The following is a 21,940-nucleotide window of genomic DNA, read 5'->3' on the forward strand; positions in this document are numbered from 1 at the left end:
TTTACAACGCCAGGGTTGTAAAACAAAACTGAGTTTAAGTCCCTTTATGCTACATGTGCGGAAAGTTAATTGAGGAGTCTCACATCCTGAGAAAAGAAGCTGCTCTGTAGTCTGATGGTACGGCAGCAGATACTTCTGTATCTCTAGTCGGATGGCAGCAGGGTGAACGGACTGTAGCTGGGGTTGGTGTCTTTAGTATCCTTTGGACTCTGAGCAGACATCTCACTTCACATATATCACTGATGCTCTGCAGATGGGTACCAGTGATATTCTGGGTTAGTTGTTTTGTTAAATCGAGATGATGTGGGTGATGTGTTGTGTGCCGAAATGAGATGAATAAAAAATCATGACAGTCATTAAACATTTATGATTTGTTACAGTCTTTGAAATGTGTGTTTGTTGAAAAGTCGTAGATTTTTGAATGGAGTTTGGTGTGAAATAGAGAAAGTGGCAGCACCAGCTTCTCTTCTGTCCATTTTGAGTGAGTACATTTAAGTTGTGTGGATATTAAACACTTTTTGATTTGCACATCTGTCTTTTTTTATTCTCTTTTGACCCTGATTCATTCACTTCCTCGAGAAATTTGCAAATATCCTACAAACAAAATAAAACCTTAAATCAGTTTACTACACTTAGAAAACAGTATTTTATCTCTATGTTTCAGCTTTGCATAAGCTAAGAAATACTGCCTGTTTGTAGGCTATAGGTCCACATATATGTCATATACACACTCTATATTTCAGCTTTGCATAAGCTAACAAGTGGAGGAGACCATCTGAACTCAGACAGTGCCGGTGTGGTGACCCCGCTGATGCCATGTTTGACGGGGATGTTTTGTGTGCTGGCTGGAGGATCTCAGTGGACAGATGGTGTTCTTTAATCCTGTCTGTGCCCTTTACCTCCCCTCCTCCATCCCTCCACATTTTCCCCTCTTCTATTACATCAACCTCACATTTTCTGTCTCATTTTCCGCCTCTGCGCGCAGGAAAAACACTCATATCTGGTCTGTCTTTCTTCTTCGTCACTGATCTGATCTGCATCTGCGTCTTTAACTCTCTGTTGCCGTTGAACAACCTTGGCTGCAGTAGCTCGGTCTTGTCAGCAGAAGGGAATATTGTGCTGCTTTGAGTGTAAAAGTAGGCACACATGTTTATATACACACAATCACAGCCATCTGTTACCTAGGATGTGTTTATGCATGTTTACATCGCTGCTGTGCAAACCTCTTAATGTCAGTTGCCAAATGTCAGCAAAACAAGGCTGATTATCAATTAATTATAAACGCAGTTCGCAAGACAGAGATGCAGAGCTTTTTCTGTAGCACCTGACGAGGCATCCTGTTTATCCAACGATCTCAACAGTGTCAAACATCATTTGACCCACATTTCAGGAAAGCCAGATTATTTTTTGTCCTGTCACACAGACAAAAACAGCCATGGCTCAGTAGCACAGCATCATAGGCCTTAATCTATGATGACTTAGAAAGGGAGAGACGAGTGAAGTCAATGAGCTGAGAACTGCTGAAATAAATCAACCGGGAAGCTGATAAGGTTAATGTAGCCATTTATTTAGAGCGCTGTGGGAGAGGTGAGAAGAATATCGACCTTTTGATTCACAGCAGACAGTCCAGGTTTTTGTTTAAAGGGCAGATACTAGCATCTTGGCAGGGCTGTTGATACAGTATCTGACCTTTCATAAACAATTCATCTGGATTAAAAGGAGGATATTTAATAGGAGGCCTTAATCCTAGTGGACCTAAACCTCACAGAAATACTCTAATCCATCATTAAATCAGTGTCTCAGTATAAGCAAAGGGTGTCAGGGGAGGCTTATATGTGACACAAGTAGGGATTTCATCAGTGGGGCCCAATTGGTTACCTTATGCTATCATTTTCCAACAACGTAGGCAGCTTGAGCTAGCTACAACTAAATGAAACTGCTCTTTATTACTCTAAATAACCTGAAAGTTAGAGTTTATCTAAGTCATTAAGTTATAAACACTATTAATAACTTAGAGACCCCGAAATTAGCACCTGTGTTGCCTGACATATCTGACAAAAAGCTAGTGTTAGCCTTAGCTAATGTTTAGCGCGGAAACCTGCTCCAATGTTCGTGCTAAGATCACAAGCTAATGTTGATATCAGGTGGATTTCATAAGCTTCAATGTCCCTAAAAAATAATGGTACAGATGGATTAATGTCGCTAATTTAAGTCTAATTCTGGACAATGTGGCCAAATTAGGCTACTGTTTGTGATTAGCTTAAAGGTGCATGGAGAAAGAGGTTTTTAGGCCTGGGGCTAGCCGATTAGCATGCTAACTTCAGTATCTCTTGCGACACAATACATAGACGTCTCTGACATTAGGTCAAAACTGTTGTTTCTTTACATTCTGTTGATAATGTTAGTTAATTTTTGAACGTTTTAAACCAAAATTCGGACGTATTGCACCTTTTAAAGAGGAAGATGGTATCTTAATGTCTAAAAAGTTGATTAAAGGGGCACTATGTAGTTTTGGGGACAACGTTTTAATAGAAGAGAGTGATTTTCATTGACTGATTTAAACTGAATTAAATTAACAAACTGCCTTCGTCTTAAAGGGGCAACATAAATTCATAGTTTTACTTTGTTTATATGTGGCGGACCCTGCCACCTTTCTAGCTTCAAACAGTGTCCTGAGGACCTTATTTTCCTCTGAGAACAGCTTGTTTATTCAGTTATAGAAAAGATGAATATTTCTGAGTTGTACTATTACCTCATTAATATTGTGAATATTACAGTTTAAGTTTGAATTCTTCCCTGGAAACTACACAGTTTTTTTAATATTCTACTATAAACTTAAACATGAAATATTTTTAAAAGCAAAAAACAAAAGACTAGTGTTTTTGTAGACCTTGGTTATTGATCACTGTAAGGTGTAGCTACATGCGTCATTATTGAAAGCCAATAACAAACCCTGAGTAAATCAAACCAACGTGGATCGAGTCCGGACGGGACGGGTGGGGGATGGGGGGGCGGGAGAGCGTCGTCAAACCCGCCATTAATACATGAAGAAGACCGGAAGCGTAGAGATTTAGGCTCTAAAAAATAAGAGCATAACGATCCCTTCGTTTTAACAACGTTGTTATAGCCGCGTTGTTTTCGCTCGACCACACCTGTGTTCGAGTTTAAACACATTAGCTGTTTAATTGAATAAAGTATGACGTGTTGTAGTTGATCAATCCTGTGAAACAGCAAAGATAAACGTACAGGTTTTTAGTAGCCGTCTTATTCTGAAGCGCAACCGGAGGTGTGCATATATTCACAGTCGCCATCTTGACGAGCGGAGAAAGACAAGAGGGGGGAAAAAGGGAGCGAGTGGATAACGGGAACTGGGTCGGTTCGAGACACTAAATCAAACACAGGGAAACGCGGACGAGCGGGGAAGCTGCGACACTTTGAAAAAAAAAAAGGTAAGCAGACATTAGTCTACGTGTTAATTTGTCGTTTGTTCAACTTCTGTGGGTGTTGGTGGTAGTTTCCCCCCCGTCAGAAGATGTGGACCATCACCAGAAGTATTTGGGGAAGGAGCAGTGAACAGTTGGGCGGTGCACTCCTGCAGCTGGACATTTAACATGGTCCTGTCTCATTCATTATGTAGCTGGATGCCTGGAAAACAAAATAGGATCTACTGAATATTGAAAATCATATCAGGAGAAATGTTGTTGTCTCATGAGTGGGAACCGCAGACAGAAGAAATACTCTTTCATACTGTTTTTGAGCCTTAACTTGCAGGTAAGTATTCTGAAAAATGCTAAAATATGTCCTGCCTTAGAAATAAAAATAGATATCAAAGCCCAGCACTTGTTGCATAAGTTATGAAGCAGATTTCAGGAGACATCCTGTGTGGAAGTCCCTTTCTGCAGCCTCACAGTGGGCGACTGCTGTGAGTTACGGGGACGATGATAAAAGGGCAATTGTCCCCAATCTAACCCACTGCCCCAAACATGGAAAGGCCTCGCTAGCATATTGCCGGGCTTTTGAATAATGTTTCTTTATAATCTAACCTTGAACAATGCCTCCTTTTGTCTACTTTCCACGGTGCTATCTCTGTGTGTTATTTCAGCTGGCCTTGAAAATGTTTCATGTGGTGATGGATTGTTTTCTCAAAAATTCACATAAATACACTTCTTGGTCTTCAGAATAATGTGGGAGACACTTACCTCTCAAACCCAGAGTGGACCTCAGAACCAGAACGCTTGTTAATATGTCCATCTCCTTCTGTCTTAGGATCTTCTACATCTTGGCGTCTGCAGATGGAGGAGTAGCCGGTGGAGTACTGGAATGAAAGCAGAGACGGACAGACAGGGATGATGATGCTCTCCACTTTCCTCCTGGACCTCTTGATCCATCCCATTAGCTTCCTCTAGAGTTCAACATACACATCTTTTAATTACCTCTTGCTTGTCTTCCAGCAGAGCAAACCTATTGTCATCTTGGCAGAACACCAATACTTGCTACCACTTTTTATAGACGTACAGTCTTTACCGTAATCATGGCAAACATGTGCCCGTATGGCAAATTCACCCACGCCGTGGTGCGTGGCATCCCAGAGACCTTTGGGAAAGTGGTGGGAGACGGTCGTGAGAACGGGGAGGTCTCAGTGGACCTGGCCAAAGCTCAGCGTCAGTTCGGTTGCCTGACGGGAGCCCTGAGGCAGAAGGTGGGCCTGCAGCTGATCGAGATCCCCCCGGACCCCGAGCTGCCGGAGAGCTGGAGAATAGAGGATGTGGCAGTCATCCAGGGAGACACGGCGCTCATCACCAGGCCCTTCAAACAGCAAAGACGCAGTGAGGTAACACAGGGGAGAAGACAATGGCTTTAGTTTAGTCGTTTCTGCAGCCTAATCCTCTGCACTTAATCTTGCTTTGTGAGATAAAGGGCAGTTAGTAGCAGCCATGTGTTTCAGCTCATATCAGTATGGTATTAAATCAGCTTGCAGCAGATACTTCACTTATCTAAAATGGCATTTAGTTGCCTTTTAGTTTTTTTTCACAGATCCTTGTCGTTACATGTTGGTGTTTAGTCGCCTTTTGGGGAACTCAGAGTAGACTGCAGAAATCAAACTTTTTAATACAAAAGACGACCAAACTCAGAAAGAAAATGTGTTTTGAGAGTAGGACTTTTGAATAATATTCTCAGTGAACCTCACCATATCAACGACCAGACATAGATAGATAGATGTGTTAGATATATAAACACACTACATAGAGATATAGTTATATTTGGATATAAAGATATATAACTTTGTTACTGTAATAATAATACTATACACTATGAACGGAATTTTTTTTGGGAATATAACTAATTAAATCTAAAATGTTGTTCAGGTAGTAATATAAGTAAGTAAAGGTACATGCCATGTTCATCCAGAGAAACATGCATACGTTAACCACATGTATGGCTGATTTGAAATAAGCATGAATGTGTTTCTTTCTCTACTTCCTCACTCGTCATCTCTCCAGGCGGAGGCAGTGAGGAGGGTGATGTCAGAGCTCAACCTGACCGTGGTGGAGATGGGGGCTGAGGAGGGCGACTCCGCAGGGGCCACGCTGGAGGGCAGCGATGTCCTCTTCACAGGGAGGGAGTTCTTTGTCGGCATCTCATCCCACACCAACCGCAGGGGGGCGGAGGTGCTGGCAGACACCTTCAGGGTAAAAGGCGTGAAGAGCAGATATAGATATCTCTTATCTTATCTCGTGTCTTGATCTCCAATCACTGGAAGTTTAATATATTGCTTTATGGGTGATGGTATGAACTTCTGGCTCTTTAAAAAACAGACAAAAGCTTACCAATAAACCATAAAATGACCAGCTTGAATTGTAACCCAGTGCAACAAAGATAGTCTGAGAGCCAAAGTGCTTGTCAGAAAACAAACCCAGCTGCCAAAGTGAGCAGGTGGCCACTTGCTGTATTGCATTCTGGGGAATTATAGTCAGTAAACATTGATAAATGAGGTCTCTGCTTTGGCCAAATAATGGAGACCACACAGCAGGCCCCCTCTGGCCCGACACGACCCACCCATTAGTATTGATTCCCTCACTTCTCTTAAGTGCATTTTTTACGCACTTCTGCTTTTCTTAACACACACACTTTGCATCCACTTGTGCTGAATGTGTGCGTTGTTGCTTTGTGTGTGTGTGTGTGTGTGTGTTTGTGTCTGGTATGTATTAGTGTGGGTGGGAGGGTTCGTGTGGTCAGAACGGGGTGAAAGAGGAAGACCAGCTCAGACATCCTCTGAATGTTTACACCAGCATTTCAAATGCGTTTTTTTCAATACAATATGTCCCAAGTGCCTATTACATATTTATAGCCAAGTATCGTCATCGTAAAAATAGCACAAAGTGGCCATGTTGCTTACGTTCCTTTTATATTTTGCAGCTAAGAGAGAGATGCCTTTAAAGTGCAACTTCAGTTTGTTTTAGATCTTTGTATTTTTAGCCGTGGATGGCATTGTTGGTCAGCTAGTCCAGGACTTTTGTTCAGAGTGAAATATCTCAACAACAAAGGATGGATAGCTTTGAAATCTGATACAGATGTGCATGTTGCCGAGAGGAGCGTCTCTAACCCCGTTTCCTGTCACTCCTCAGCTGCGTTTAATAAAGCCATGGATAGGATAAAATAGTAATTAAAAAAATCTTCCCCACTGTTTACATTTGTTCTGTTTTTACATTAAACGTATTCGTGACGAGATGGAAACGCCGGTATCTGTAAAATAGTTTCATATTGGTCTGGCTGCTCGTTAAATTAGTTAAACTGTAGGTTTTACGGACAGTCATCATAAAGGAAAACGTTATTCGGTCTCCTGTTATATAGTTAAAGGATAAGTTCACCCAGAAATGAAAATTTTGTCTACTCAGCCCCATGTCGATGTAAAGTCAGGGGACATTTCGTAGTCCTCAAAACATTTCTGAAGCCTCACAGCAAACCAGTGTTAGAACTGAAGTAGATGAGGACTTGTTTTTATTTATTTTAGTGTTATGTTTTGACACTCAACAAGTCCCCATCTACTTTAGTTATTTAGGAGAAGGCTTCAATGCTGCTTTGCTGTGACGCTCCAGAAATGTTTTGCTGACTAGGAAACTTTCCATCAGCACGAGGGTGAGTAATGACTGAATTTTCATTTTTGCGTGATCTGTAAACTGAACTGAACTTTAAGGGGAAAATCACTCACCAGCTTTGGTCAGAGAGAAACGTCTGTCATACCAGAGATAGAGAAGTTTCTAGTCTAGGGCTTGTCTTTTTCAAAGCTACGTAATAAAGGTCAAGTCATGAATTACCGCAGCTTCATTAAGCCCAAATAAAAGACTGTTCAGACTAAGAGGTGGCAACTGCATGACTGCCTCTGATCCTTCACAAGGAAGTCTGAAATCACTCAGCAGGCTGCTTTGTGTCGAGCTGTTGGTGGTAAAAGTTCGACACTTAAACTAAAACAGAGTTGTTGTTAAGGGTATTATTAACACTTGAGCTTCTCCTACTGGGAGTATGTCTGCTGTTAAAAAAAAGAAGAAAAAAAAAAGGCCCCTCAGGTGACAGACACAAATCTAGATAAGGGGATGTGTCTCGTTTGAAGGGACAGTGTGTTAATTAAACCTTTCAACCTCCATCTGTTCAGGACTTTGCTGTGTCCACCGTCCCCGTCTGTGGTGGAGCCCGACTGAAGAACGTCTGCTCCATGGGAGGCCCGGACACGATCATCTTCAGCAGCAGTGACGGGGCCAAGAAGACCCTCCGGGTACAGTCAACGTTGATAAATATAAATTACACTACATTAAATCAAATTTTACAGTTTTCTCCTCAAAGTATTATAAAATCATGTATTGACGGTCCCCAGTCAATATGATCTTATTATCTGTCATCCATACACACATTTGTACACTCTGTGTGCATGTGTCAGTGTTTCCCCTCTCTTTGTCCTAACATGAACTGCTCACATCAGATTTCCCGACTGCTGAGGTCATATTAATAACGGGACTGATGTTGCCTCTGAGTCTATGTAATGTTGGGAGTGGACTGATGTAATGTGTATGTGTGTATGTAGCAGTGCAGGATGGTGCACAGTGACATTAAGTGTGTCTTTGTTTTCCAGATGATGGAACAGCTGACTGATCACCACTATGAGGTGCTCACTGTTCCAGAGGAATCAGCAGCGAACTGCGTCTACATCAAAGGTCCTTCCAGCCGGGACTTCCTGCTCCACCGACCTGCAGAGGAATGTCCTGACAGCGCCTCTGTGAGTAAAGCTGAGGAGTTAGGGTTTTTTTTCTTCTCTTTCAGTTATTAAAAACGAGCCTCATCTTTATTCAATTAAAGGATTATGAAAATGTAATATTGAGCTCTAGCCCAAAGTTGAGTGAATCACAGGAGACAGGTCCTGACTTAGAGGTTGGACTCCAGAAACACTGGATCATACAGTTCCAAACTTTTTATTAAACCCCCCTGACAGGTAGCATGCCTTTCAGCCTGCTTTCCACCATTTTGTAACACAGGCAAGATTTGAGGTCCAATCCAAGATCATTCGGATGACATAAGTGAGGGATAATGCCTGAGAAGGTGTCCATTTTCAAGAATTAATGAAGTACGTGGAGGCTCCGCGGAGTCCATTAATTCCTGATTATGGACACCTTGGAGGTTTTCTTCACAAAATCTGAGGATTTGACAAATACCTGGACCAATCATTAGAGTCTCATAAGGTTCTTATGCAACTGAAACGTTGACTACTACTATAAACTAGTCAACTCATCAAACCCTTTGTCTCAGCTGTTAGTAAAAAAAACCCTAACCCTAACCCAGCCATCAGCCGTCCATGTAAAGTACCTCAAATATGTACTTACAGTACTTGAGTAAATGAATGTAGTTACTTTCCACCACTTCTCTAGTTGATTAACTCTATTTATTATACATTTTAATGTTAAAGAAAGTCCAGGATATTTAGTCTACATGAGCAGTCTGTAAAGCCTTAAAGTCATTTCACAAAACTGACACATGTGAGTTATTAAAGTCATTCTGCGGCTGTGAATTCCAGCCAGTGAAGCAGGTTTTCCTCATGTTCTTTCTTTTATTGGCCAGTAACTTCTTCCTTTGAGTGAATCCAGGACAGTGTGATAATGAGTGTGTCTGTTTTCTCCGTCCTCTCTGCAGGCCTTCCAGAAGCTGCAGGACTACACCCTCCTGCCTACAGCCTGCAGCGAGGCCTCCAAACTGGGAGCGTCCCTGTCCTCGCTCTGCCTCCTCATCAACAGAAAACACACATATTTCTGAAAACAATTCTTACCATCAGTAGGAAACACAGCAAAGTGGGGGTAAAGTGAGGAGTCCAACTGGGCCACATCACAGATTTCCACAGATTAACATTCTCGTCTATTTATTTAAAGGGGAAAAACACTGACACACAGCATCTGTGTGAGAATATGATCTGACTGTAACATCTGTAAAGTGACTCTGTAGCTGGTTCATGGCACTGCTGTGCCCCCTGCTGAACCAAAAGTGCAGCACTCAGCTTTAATGTAACTATTCATGAAACCACTTAATTCAGCCAAAGCTTCAGTTTCCAGTTTCTACATCACAGAGATGACAAATCATTTACATAATCTGACAGACGACGTTGGTACCAGGGTTTCACCAGGTTTTTGGGACTTTTTAATCACAAATGAATGAATCAACCAATATGCAATGTTTAATTTAAACCCATTATTGACTCTTGCCCTTTATACCTAACATTACTGCTGACATCAGGCAAGAGGAACATATTTTAAAATATTTAGGAGTTGTTCATTTGAGACTAGATGTTCCATCAGCATTTTGTCCCTCCAGATACCAAATATGAATCCTGAACTTTGTTTATGGGCCGATACGAAAATGTTATTTTTTAACAGCTGTGTACTATTAATCCTGTTGAAGTTACACGAACCACTTGCTTTTTAGAGATATTAGCTACTTAGTTGCATACAGGACAACGCTGGGAAGTAGCAGGGTCCTTCATAAATTGTTGTATCAGATAGATGCATGGACTTTTGTAATCTGCGATACAAATTCCAGCATTTTAGGCAACAGACATTTTCCATACTGGTATCAGAATAACCCAGATAAAAATGTGATACCTTCCAAAGGCCTTTAACGAGACTGAAATCAGTGTAAGACTTGTCATGTGGTACCTAAATGCATGTCTGCAGATGCACCACAGTGTGAAGCTCTTATGTGCATAATACATAAAGTTTGGTACCCATTTTAATTCTCCTCAAGTTTTAGTTTTACCAACACTCACAATGACATGTAGCTGCTAAGAATAGAAATGGTGAGTTTTTGTTGTTTTTTTAAAATAATTGTTTTAGATTTATGTATGAATTTGTAGACGTGTAGTGATGCCAATAAAACAACCTAAGACAGTAGTTGTCTTGATTGTGTGTAATTTATCAGGACTAATGTTTCAATGCCGAGTGCATCTTCACCTGAAACATTCTCATGACCGACTCTGGCCCATTAACGAGTTTGTTACCTGCCTAAATCTGTGTGATCCACCGGACCTTATTTCTGAAGTCTCTCCTCATTGCCCTCCCTAAGAGCAACGTATGTTAAAAGTATGTTAAAGAAAGCACTTGTGACATCGACAGGAATTTCTTCAAATTTATTTGTTTTGTTAGAAAGCAAACATGTTTAACGGTTGGACTTGGCAACTCTCTCCAACTCGTCTTTCTTCTTGATGGCGTAGGAGTTAGATGAACCCTGTAGGGACAAGAATTCAGTTTTAAACACGTCACCATACATTTCAGAACAAAATACAAACAAGGACCACATAATAGACTTCCTCACTCTGAAAGGTCAGCACATAAAAGCATCAGGAGGGTTCAGTAATAGGAATTCTAACAGTGCTGCTTATTTTACATTACATACGGTCAGTGGATAAACTTACCTTAGCTGCATTGATCAGCTCATCAGCCAGGCACTCAGCGATGGTCTTGATGTTCCTGAAAGCAGCTTCTCTTGCTCCTGTGCACAGCAGCCAGATGGCCTACAAGACAGGAGAGACGGACAGGAGAGGGTGAGACGGGCTGACACATTCACTTAAGTGGTATAAACACTGGACTGTGTGTAATGTATCTGAGTTGGTGATTGACTGGGCCACAACAGGCTACAGCCAATGAATAAGCAAAGATTTTTTCCTCTGCGAGCACTCTAGCACACCGGGACAACGGGTTGTATCCAGGCGTGACTCTAGCCTCGCTTAATACAGCAAATACAAACAATCATCACAGCGAATGAGAATATAGCAGGTTTTAGTCAAAGAGGTGGATTAAAGGAATATGTAATTGTGAAAAAACCTTACAGACAATGACTTATTCAAGTAACAGTCTAACTCCTACACAGTAATTTCCCACTGGAAGAATAAAATACTGTCTGTATTAGATCAAAGAAAGGAAAACGACAAATTTTAATGTAAATGAATGTGTGGTCACCTGGTTGACTCTACGGAGGGGCGACACATCCACAGCCTGCCTCCTGACGGTACCGGCACGACCGATACGGGTGGAGTCCTCACGGGGTCCGCTGTTGATGATGGCGTTCACCAAGACCTGGAGGGGATTCTGGGAACAAAATTTACAAAGAAATAGTAAGATTTCAATCAACAAACAAGAAGTGGTGAACTAACATTAAGAGACATTCATGGCACTGCTGAGATCTGACACAAGGTGCTGGTAATCTGCTCAATATTTTAGGTAAAGCGCAGTTTACAGCGGTTACTTCTGTAATGTACACCGATTAAAACGAAAAAAAAATTCATCGTGCAATATCTGTAGTCTGTTTTTGACTTATTATTACAGCTTATTTTTCTTTTCAAGTTTCATCAGAAGAAGCGTTATCTGAGTGCTGTGAAGTATCTTTAGAGCAGGACAACTATTGATCTGTGGGGCTTTGAACTGGATCAAAATCGATCTGCTCCTTTGACAAAAATCTTGCGGCCTAAAAAAAGGCAACAAAGTAAAACCGTTCAGTTCAACCTTTGCTGTAGTTTATGGCCTAATTCCTGTCTTTCGATATCAGTATTGATTGTAGTCTAGTATTTAAATTCACACCAAACAAGATTGACAATTGTTGTGAACTTTAGTGGTGCGTACCTCTCCAGTCAGCAGGTGGATGATCTCGAAGGCGTGCTTGACGATGCGCACGGTCATCAGCTTCTTGCCGTTGTTGCGGCCGTGCATCATCATGGAGTTGGTCAGACGCTCCACGATGGGGCACTGGGCCTTACGGAAACGCTTGGCGGCATAACGTCCTCCAGAGTGTGGCAGGTACTTGGCGTACTTCTCTTTCACGGCAATGTAATCCTGTGGAGTACATGAGGCGATTTAAGCATCCTGGTTTATACATTGTTGGGGTACAGCTTGTATGAAAAGGTAGTGTGTCTAAGTTGGTGGTTGACTGGGTCACAACGACTACAGCCAATGAATAGACAGAGACCATTTCCTCTGCGAGCACTCTAGCACACCAGGTCAACAGATCAGTGTCAAGGCGTGACTCTAGCCTCGCTTTACATCGATGAATACTTTATTAAACACAGCAGATGAGATCTCGGTCCTGACCTGCAGGGAGATGTCGTTGATCTGGACATCATCCGTGCTCCACTTGCCGAAGAGCTTGATCTCTGGGGTCTCGGCCACAGCTGGGGCAGTCTCCCACTCAGTCACTGAGGATGAAGAAGAAAAAAGCAGGTGGTTAATTCGAGCCAAACAAAGCAATTCAAATTTCATCTGCATTTGTGATCTCATGCTAATGTAAGAATGCAAACTGCAGTTGTGTAGTTGGTACTGATCACATCTACCCCGTGGAGCAAACTGGATCGGTTATTTATCACCACCTGGCACTGCCACATATTTAATCAATTCATTACAACTTTCGACATGATCGTGCTGTCATTTAACCACATCGGACAATGTGATAAATCGCATTAATCCGGTCAAACACACTGACCGAGGTTGATAGCTAGCATACTTTACACAGCGCTAACCATTTTCAGACTAATCTACCCGACATTATATATACACACACCAAGATACAGATATACACTTACATATCTGTACATGGCACATGTAACATTAATATACTTAAATGTAAGGTCAGATCAGGGGTTTAAACAGAGCCACACTTCCACAGCAGGGCCCGAGTTGAAGCCTGCGTCTCTAAACTTAACGCATCGTTAGCTAACTTGTCAACTGACAAGCTAGTGAACGTCTAAAATCTGCCGCCTTGTACACCTAAAACCACAAGTGACATTTTCTGTTGTGAAAATCGTGACAATTATAAGTATACAATCGTAACATTGTGTAAATCTGAGTGGTGAATATGAGATCTATCCCGTCGGCTCATCAACATGCCGCTTCCACATGTGCTAGCTCGCTAGCCACATGCTAACGCTCAGCGCCGTTGTGCTCGCAGGGCAACACTTAGTGCAAATAAACCGACATTACGGCAAAACTGAGATGTTGTGATCTGTTTTCTGGGGTGACGGGAGTCAGTGCGGCTGCTAATAATCCGAGAAGTATACGTTTAAACGCATATGAAGCAAGTAAAAGGTGAATTTTTCACTCACTTGTGTCTGCCGTTCTGTACCACACTTCTCTGAGACGGAAAAGGGCCTTTCCGAGGCGCCGCGTGCAGATATCCGGTGAGCTGGCCGGATACTTCCGGTGCGCAATGCATGCATGGAAATGTAGTTTTAAAGTGTGATGGAAATAAAATGCTGATCAATCAATCAAACTTTATTTATATTACGGAAGCCCTAAAGGGCCATGCATTCATACATTTTATTTCCTCCGTTTTCCCGTGATAACGAGTTAATTTCATTTGTTTTCTCGAGATCTCGAGTTATTATCTCGAAATAACAACTGCCGTATTTAACATTTTTGACTTTTGCTATCTCCTAAATTAAGTCAGAGATACAGTGTGTATTGATATTTTATAGATGAAAAATACAATTTTGAAAAACTAACAGCAAATAACAGTATATTTTAAACAGTAAACTTCCCAGAACAATATGTTTATCAATAACAAATATAAACAATCCAAACAGAGCAAAAACACAACATACTTACTGTATAAGTCTCAATAAGAACAATAAAGACTCTTTTAAATCTCATATAGAGTAGGCTATATTTATTAAGAATAAAAAATAGGGCCATAAGAGGATTAAGTAGTTAGCATTTAAATATGCAGCATACAAAACTAAACAAAAAATCTGAATTAAATAAAACTATAATGTACTGTTTCTTCTGCATTTTTGTCGTTTACTTTTTTTGGCCACTTATAACCATGTTCAGATTCATTTTTGTGATAAGTGACTTACCTGACCTATTAATCGGCTGCTAATGAGTGGTCAGTTCCGGTTAGGATGCTTAAAAATCAACTTTAATGTGCTAGTTTGTTTACTTTAATGAGGTGTCTTGTGTTTCCTTGATTATGTTGTAACAAATTAAGACAAAAAATGATGCTCAAAACTGTTATTTATTGAGGAATAGACAACATTTGACACATTTCCATTGGCAGACCAAATACTGTAGAAATTGTAGGACCAGTGTCAAAAAGTAGTTTCTGTTTTAAGTTTTAAAAAACTGTCCGTATCCACAGGGAGAAAACTCGACACAGAGGACATCCCTTAATAAAATCCCTATCTTAAGCAGTCAGGTCAATGAATTTGCACAAGCAAACATTAAAACAAAGGATGCGACAATATTAAAATAACACTGGAAATTTAAAACTCTAAAACATTTACAATCATCCAATCTTCATCGTTTCCCTTCTCTTTCTCTGGTTGTGCAACGCGTACTTTACGCATTAAAATAGTAATTCACTTCTTGTTTTATCGTACAGTAGATATTTCCATTTGTCTTCTTTTGAGAAACACGTAAGTACAACATGCAACCATAAACATTCAACAAAATGCAAACAGTTCGAAATCCCTTCTGCGACAGAGACAGAGGAACAGGAAGGTTGCTAAAACGCCTGAGATATCTAAATGTAATGGGAGGTAAAGACTGCCACGCACTGTACTATAGTCTGGTGGAAAAGTAAACACTAATATAGCACTGCCACTCTCTGGCTTCTCTACATCAGTCTCCACCCATCTCCATTCATTTTAGCACCGTCACTAAAGGCAGTGTACCATAGCACTTCGGTATGGGACATGAAACACTGAGGCATGAGGGGAAGGTTTAAGGCTTAATCTAATAAAGCTTCAAAAGCACTGCATGACAAGTACAATAAACATGATATCCACAAACAGATGTGCACACTAAAACACAAAACAGAACAACACGAGTCCTCCAGGGTTAAAAATATGGAGAAATACAAAGATATAAATTACTGCACTGTAAGATGAGCAGGGCAGTGATTCTGTACATGTAGACAAGATGACCGAACGTCACTCAGGCACTGTTGCGTTGTATGGTGTTCTGAGGTATGTGTGTCTAAACACACACAGACAAACACATGGATAAATACTGTGTGTGTGTGTGGGATTGGTATATTAAAGTGATAAACTAAATTTTTTTAGAGAAATTAAAAAAGGAGCATTCCAACAATATTTAGACAAGAAGAGCAGTCATGAGCTGGTCAGGCTGTGAAAAACAGCTTGGAACAGATACTTTTTAACAAACACCCCATTTACACCTGGTAATAAAAAGGCTTCTGTATCTGGAGAAGTTCTCCGAGTAAAAAAAAACATCTGATCTTGCCTTTGTGCGTACGCCTGGTATTTTTAATGCATTCTCGTAATCCTCAGTGAGATCTGATCTCTGTCCTCCGTGAGAAATGTGAAGCGGCTGCAAAACAGCCCCAGATTCCCTTAAAAAAAAATCTGAGTTTTATGGGTTGTTGAGTTAGGGAAAACTTTATAAATTTGACAAAACAATGTCTGCAACAAATTCTTAATTATTTGACCCCTCTTGTAAATTCGGCATATGTTAAACATTAGATTATTCTTTTCTTCATATAAAAATCTTCTGTCAGGTTCACCTGGTATGTAGCAGAACTGTCATGTAGGCTACTCTGTAACAGGATAAAATATATGCTTTGTTAAAGCGGATCAGTTATTTCTTACGATATATTGTATATCATATACGTTTAATCAGGGTCTAGAGCCATGTTTCTTTCAGCTTTCTCACATACTCTCTCCTAATATTTGAACAATAACCTATCGCGTTTACACCTACTTAAGATCCGAACACAATGCAAGCGAGACTACTTCCAGATGTGGTCAGGCAGATCTGATCGCATTCTGTTCACGACGCATTTGCACTTTGCATTAACATGCTTTTCTCTTTATCTTGATAACGTGTCCGGATTAAGATCACATTTTAATACCAGGTGTCAGTGGGGTTAAAAAGCCTGTGTTACAAGCTAAGGTTGAGGAATTTGAAAGATACGGATAAGTACCAGGGAGAAAGGGTTTAACAAAAGACATTGTTTTTTTTGTTTTTAATAGAAATTGCAGCATGTTGTGGGCTAAACTTGAGAGTAAAAGTCAGGATATTTCAGCCTCTCAGCCTCTTAAATTGTTGGAGTGCTCCTTTAATGTCTAAATTTGCATTACCGTTGCAGACTATATTAACATAACATCAGTTCAACCGTTAACAAGTTTATGGAAGCCTTTGAATTTGTTGCTTCTGACACTTTTTGTCTTGTACTTATTTTTTAATGTGCTGGATTTGTCCGACAGCAACAACAACATGGTCTAAAAGAAATCATTAAAGGAACATGCAATTCACTTTCTTATAAGAGGATTGATACGTCTGTAAGATGAATATAAACAGTTAGCTTAGCTTAGTTTAGCTTAGCACAAAGACTGGAAACAGCGTGCTTGGAAGTTGCCTACCAGAGCCACTAAAGCTCACAACGTAACACAAAACTTGGATTGTAAAGACGATAATTTGCAGTTTTATGGTGTTTTATTTCTTAGTTTGGAGCAGTAGCTTCCTGGAGTCTCCACTGGTTGCCTGGCAACCTCACAGTGACGACAAGATTCCAGGAAGTAACTGCTCTGAACACGAAATACTCATATAACCTCCTATAAAAACCACAAAATGTTGTTGTTACACTTCAGTTTTTGCACAATTTGGACAAACAAGCTTTAGTTGGTCAGTTACTGAACTTTAGAGGTGCTGGTAGACGGATTTTGTTACCTTTGGACAGAGCCAAGCTAGCTGTTTCCCCCTGCTTTTATGCTAAGTTAAGCTAACCGGCTAATCTTCTCATCTAACCTAAATATCAAAGTATTCCCTTTAAGGTAACCTAGTAGTTACTACAATGAATATAAAGAACAAAATGTATCTACAGAAACACAAAGGAAAAAGTTATTTGTTAGGAACTTTAACCTAAAAAATGAGATTAGATCCTGAAGAGTAAGCTCACAAGTGTTTGCAAGGATACTTTACAGTGGTTGTAGAGGCAGACTTTCAGACTTGGTGGAAGCTCAGAGCTTATAAAACTGCAGGGTGTGTATCTGTGTGTGTGTGTGTGTGGTGCAAAGAGTTTTTTTTCTACACCAGCCACTTCTCCATGCACACGTGGAAAACCGTCTCGTTCGAGTGCCAAAACACGTGTTCGACGCCGGGAACAGAACAGATGATCAGATCTCCACGAGCCGCCAGCGTCTTCAGGCCGAAAACGTCCCTCAAATACAACTGAGACAGGAAAAAAAGGAGGAGAGACAAGTAAGATGACACAATTAATATGTGACTATAAGTGAAAATAATCCAAAATACTTGATCACTGTAAGAAACTAAAACAGTGTTGTGTTTGTGTGTCTGTTGTGTGATCTTCACTCACATCTTGGTGCTGCATCTCAACAACGGTCTCGTTGTCATCGTAAAATCCAAACTGACTAGAAACCACGAGAGAGAGAAAGAGAGAGGAGGATATACTGTGTGAGCATCACATGAGAGTCTTCTGATCAAACAGCCATGTAACGTGTGAACTGAGCGTAGAAAGTGTTTTTTTACGCTGGAACAAGCAGACTTTACAGACGCCACATTAGAAGCCACTGAAGTTAGTGATATGGGACATATTTCCAGCTTTGAAAGATGTATAACAGTCAACAGAGAATACTGACTGACCTCGACTGCCAGGGAGTGATGACGCCGTCGTCTGGTCCTCCGATCAACACCAACTTTTTGATTTTCAGGAAGTTCTTCTTCCACTCTGAGATCAAGACATAAAACACAAGTCAATAAACACTCAGTTTATGGTTACAACAGTCATAAATTCTGGCTTTACAAAGTTCAGTTTTAGTTGAAATGTGTAAATGTCATAGTTAGTGGTGGTGTTATACTGAAATAGATACAATACAACAGTAATAGTAAAAATATAACTTTTCTATCATTTAACACTCTGACTTTACTTCTGTTGCATCATAAAGATAAACATGTAACCGATAGTTAAACTCATTTATAATGTGCTGACCTGTTGAATTGGGATTGGATCTCTCGCTGTTGAGCAGAGCCAAATAATCACTGCTGTTCACATACAGGTCTCTGTGGTGAGGGTCTGGAGGAGAAGGAAGAGGAGGAGGACATGAAAACAACATGTCAAACCACTCATTCATGAAGAGATACACACCTTTTATTTTACTACCTGTTGTAATTTAAAGAAAACCCTGAATATCTCATCTTCAGGTTTGACAAACTCATTTTACGACTCCACAAACTCACACCTCCTGTTTGACAACTGTATGAGAAAGTTATTCTCGGAGTCTCACCATTCCAGTAGTTGCAGATGGAAATCCTCTGACCGATTGACGTGTAGCAGAGGTGGTAGAGGTTGGACTTGACAAACTGAGGGAAGAGGTACCTCAGGTAGTCTGTGTCTGAGAGGAAGTGACAGACAAAGAGCAGGATGAAGATCAAACCCGACAGCTTCCAGAAAAAACTGTAACATGTTACACCTGCAATAACTGAGCTTTATGGCCACTAGGGGGCAACGGCAACTATTTGGGAACACAACATTGACATTTCATCACCTTCTGAAAGTTGATACGGTGAACTTGTTAGCAAACAGTTGTTTTACACATCCAGCAGCTACAGAGCAAATTAATCTTTCATTTGGAGTTGTGTTTCTGGCCACCTGATTAACACAAGTCCAACATTCGCTCTCTTTTAGCTCTAGTTTTGTTCTCCACCAACTCCTGAGGGAAATATCTGGCTCTTTAGCTGCAGCAAAATATTGATTCTAGGTGATTTAATCATAATCATGATATTAGCTTGTGAAGTTGAACCCACCTCCATATTGGCCGGCCTGAGGCGAAGACAGGGAGATGAAAGACTGGACGTTGTGGTCAGACAGAGTGGAGAGGATTCCTCTGCAAACCAGCCCACCTGGGATAAAACAGAACTGTTATCATCAGTCCTTATCAACTAGTTTCAGCTCTAATTACATTTATTTCACACACTATAAAGACTTCACACCATTATTTTTCACATTCATGTTCCTTAAAATACATTTTCAGTTTGATTTTCGTCATAGCATCAAGATTTATCTTTAAAAACATGTAAAATTAAAAGAAAAGACTTTTAAATTTGAAAGTTTCTTGCAGGAATACTAATGTTCTGTGCTAAAACTTCCCCATGAGTTATTTACATAAGCCGTTCCCATCAGCACGTGAGTTTCTTCCCCTGGTTTTTACTAACTGGAATATTTATCAGTTTCCCTGGACGGGAGTTTCCACTCATGACTGAAGCAGAAATCCCACCAGTCATAAAGAAATCTATCCAGCGAAAAAAACAACAAACTGAGTCAGCGTGAAATATTTAAAATCTACAGAGCGCTGAGGTCACTTTAAGCAACAGTGACTTGTAACTAAAAACACATACCGAGACTGTTTTACAATCTTAAACAAACACCACATTTATGTCTCGGTTTTCTCACATACCTTGAGAGTAGCAGATAAAGTGGACGCCGTCTGCTGCGTTTTGCATTATCGGGTAAATAGCTGCCTTGAATCCTTCCACCTGCTTCCACATGGGCTGCAGGCTGGCACTCCTGTCGAACAGGTCGATGACCGTCACATTTGTTCCAGGATGAGACTGAAGGAGGGAGAAGAAGATGGTTTCGAGTGTTAAACAGCTACAAGAAACAACAGGCAAACTTCTGCATTAAAAGCAAGGCAAACAAATCTCGTGTCATCAGGTCCACAGGGATGTTCAGCCACTAACTGATCAGGATGTGCTTGAAATATTGATGATTCATTAGGCTGTTTGGTAAGAAGACCGGAGCACAGACTAACTGAAGCGTGGAGGAAGCGGCGAGGATTTCCGCTTTCGATTTGCTTTTTTTTAATTCCAGTAATGTCTTCAGGCTGGTTTCGGCTTTCTAACACGCGGCAGAGACTGAAAAAAGAGGAACTTAAATCTTGGTTTACCGCAGAAAACCTCCTTCAACCACAACACAGTCTGACCTCTTACAAATCATGTGTGAGGGGGTTTGGAGGAAAAACTGGAAAGGCCGGATTTAACCTGTGCATTTAAAACTCTTCATTATCATCACAAGTAATGGTCACTTGAATAAAACCTCCTCCACGTGATCTAATCCTCATCGATTTAAAAGGTGCACTACGTAGTTTGGGGGAAGAAATCAGAAGAGAAAGACCAAACAAACTAAATAAACAAACTGACCTTTTACTTTGTTTATATTTGGCGGACTCTGCCACCTTTCTAGCTTCAAACAGTGTTCTGGGGACCTTACTGTCCTCTGAGAACAGCTTGATGAAATAAATATTTGTGTTATTATTGTATAATAATGTAAATATTACAATTCTGAGTTTGAATTTCTTCTCCAAAACTACATAGTGCCCCTTTAAGGTAACAAAAAGAGCAGATTGGCTCGAGACAGTTTGGTAATTTCCATGAAGAACATTGAAGATCATTTCAGTGCAAACTTCAGATTATATGAAGACAAAATAACACATTACCAACTCTACAACAACACATTTAATTGCATTGTTCTCACCACTCACTTTCCTGTGTAATTGCTACAGAAAAAACTCATTAAATGTGCATTAAAAGACAGTCTGACTCCATTATCATGATGATAAAAGCTGATAGTACATTCACCACAGTGCAGGTCTGTGTTGTGCTGATAACATGTGGTTACACAAGCTGTAAGGCCTGCAGTACACACTGTATTAGGTCAAACCCTGTGTAATAAAAAATGTGCACACAAAATATCAACACAACAACACTGGAGCAGCCCATCTTCACCACCTCCACTCACCTCGTTAATGAACCGCTGTAAGTTTTTAAAATCCCCTGAGCTGTCGAACAGACCGTGCACTATGATCACCGGCTTGTACCCGACCACCGCAGCCCAGAGACACGCACCGAGCAGCGGATACAGCAGCCCGGCCGCCCCGCTGCACCACCTCCACCTCCTCCTCGGGGTTGACGCAGCAGAATGAGAGCCCTTCATCACAACTCTGAACAATTCAAATATAAAACCCCTCACAGCTGTGCAAAACAAAATACACAACTTTTAAAAAAAATAAAATAAAAAAAATCTTGATGTTTGGCTAATGTTGTGCTAACATCTTTAGCTCCCTTTTTGTTTTTCCAGGCAGCGGTGAGGGAGAGGCTGAAGTCCGCCCGTCAGTGTCCCTGAAATGCTGCAGTTTCAGCAGCCTCCCGGTGTGTTTACTGTTTAATAACAGCTGCTGCCTTTCTGCTTTGCTTTCTTCTGTTTGTTCCGGTTTTAAATTAAAAGCGAGGTAGACGCGGTTGACGTCATTTCCGGGTTAGGCTCGTCCAATCAGCGGCGCGGACACAGAAAAAGCCCTGATTTCTACAATAGTCATTGTTTATGATGAGTACACTGTGTACTAATGAGCTAATAAAGCTTTAATTTATGTTATCATCCGGGCGTTTCT

General features: G+C 40.7%; 3 protein-coding genes and 2 non-coding genes across 5 annotated transcripts; 1 reads left to right on the plus strand and 4 right to left on the minus strand.

The window, feature by feature from the left end:
* Positions 1–4,271: 4,271 nt before the first annotated feature.
* Positions 4,272–10,378, plus strand: ddah2 (DDAH family member 2, ADMA-independent). The gene is made up of 5 exons (XM_073484085.1): positions 4,272–4,831; positions 5,502–5,690; positions 7,652–7,771; positions 8,126–8,269; positions 9,178–10,378. Exons 1-5 carry the CDS (start codon positions 4,532–4,534, stop codon positions 9,295–9,297), a joined length of 873 nt encoding a protein of 290 aa, XP_073340186.1. The 5' UTR covers positions 4,272–4,531; the 3' UTR covers positions 9,298–10,378.
* Positions 10,379–10,645: 267 nt separating this feature from the next.
* On the minus strand, positions 10,646–13,732 carry rps5 (ribosomal protein S5). The gene is made up of 6 exons (XM_073483377.1): positions 13,622–13,732; positions 12,615–12,718; positions 12,150–12,359; positions 11,490–11,618; positions 10,946–11,044; positions 10,646–10,758 (listed from the first exon to the last, which is right to left on the minus strand). Coding segments are annotated over exons 1-6 (612 nt in total). The 5' UTR covers positions 13,623–13,732; the 3' UTR covers positions 10,646–10,689.
* On the minus strand, positions 11,126–11,258 carry LOC141011308 (small nucleolar RNA SNORA3/SNORA45 family). Its single transcript, XR_012180279.1, has one exon. It is a non-coding gene; the product is annotated as a small nucleolar RNA SNORA3/SNORA45 family (small nucleolar RNA).
* Positions 12,430–12,562, minus strand: LOC141011309 (small nucleolar RNA SNORA3/SNORA45 family). Its single transcript, XR_012180280.1, has one exon. It is a non-coding gene; the product is annotated as a small nucleolar RNA SNORA3/SNORA45 family (small nucleolar RNA).
* A 781-nt stretch (positions 13,733–14,513) lies between the features above and the next one.
* On the minus strand, positions 14,514–21,746 carry ppt2b (palmitoyl-protein thioesterase 2b). The gene is made up of 8 exons (XM_073482742.1): positions 21,292–21,746; positions 19,952–20,105; positions 19,302–19,397; positions 18,782–18,889; positions 18,487–18,570; positions 18,141–18,225; positions 17,854–17,908; positions 14,514–17,708 (listed from the first exon to the last, which is right to left on the minus strand). Exons 1-8 carry the CDS (start codon positions 21,484–21,486, stop codon positions 17,565–17,567), a joined length of 921 nt encoding a protein of 306 aa, XP_073338843.1. The 5' UTR covers positions 21,487–21,746; the 3' UTR covers positions 14,514–17,564.
* Positions 21,747–21,940: the final 194 nt, after the last annotated feature.

Source organism: Pagrus major, chromosome 16 (assembly GCF_040436345.1).
Source record: "Pagrus major chromosome 16, Pma_NU_1.0".
NCBI lineage: Eukaryota > Metazoa > Chordata > Actinopteri > Spariformes > Sparidae > Pagrus > Pagrus major.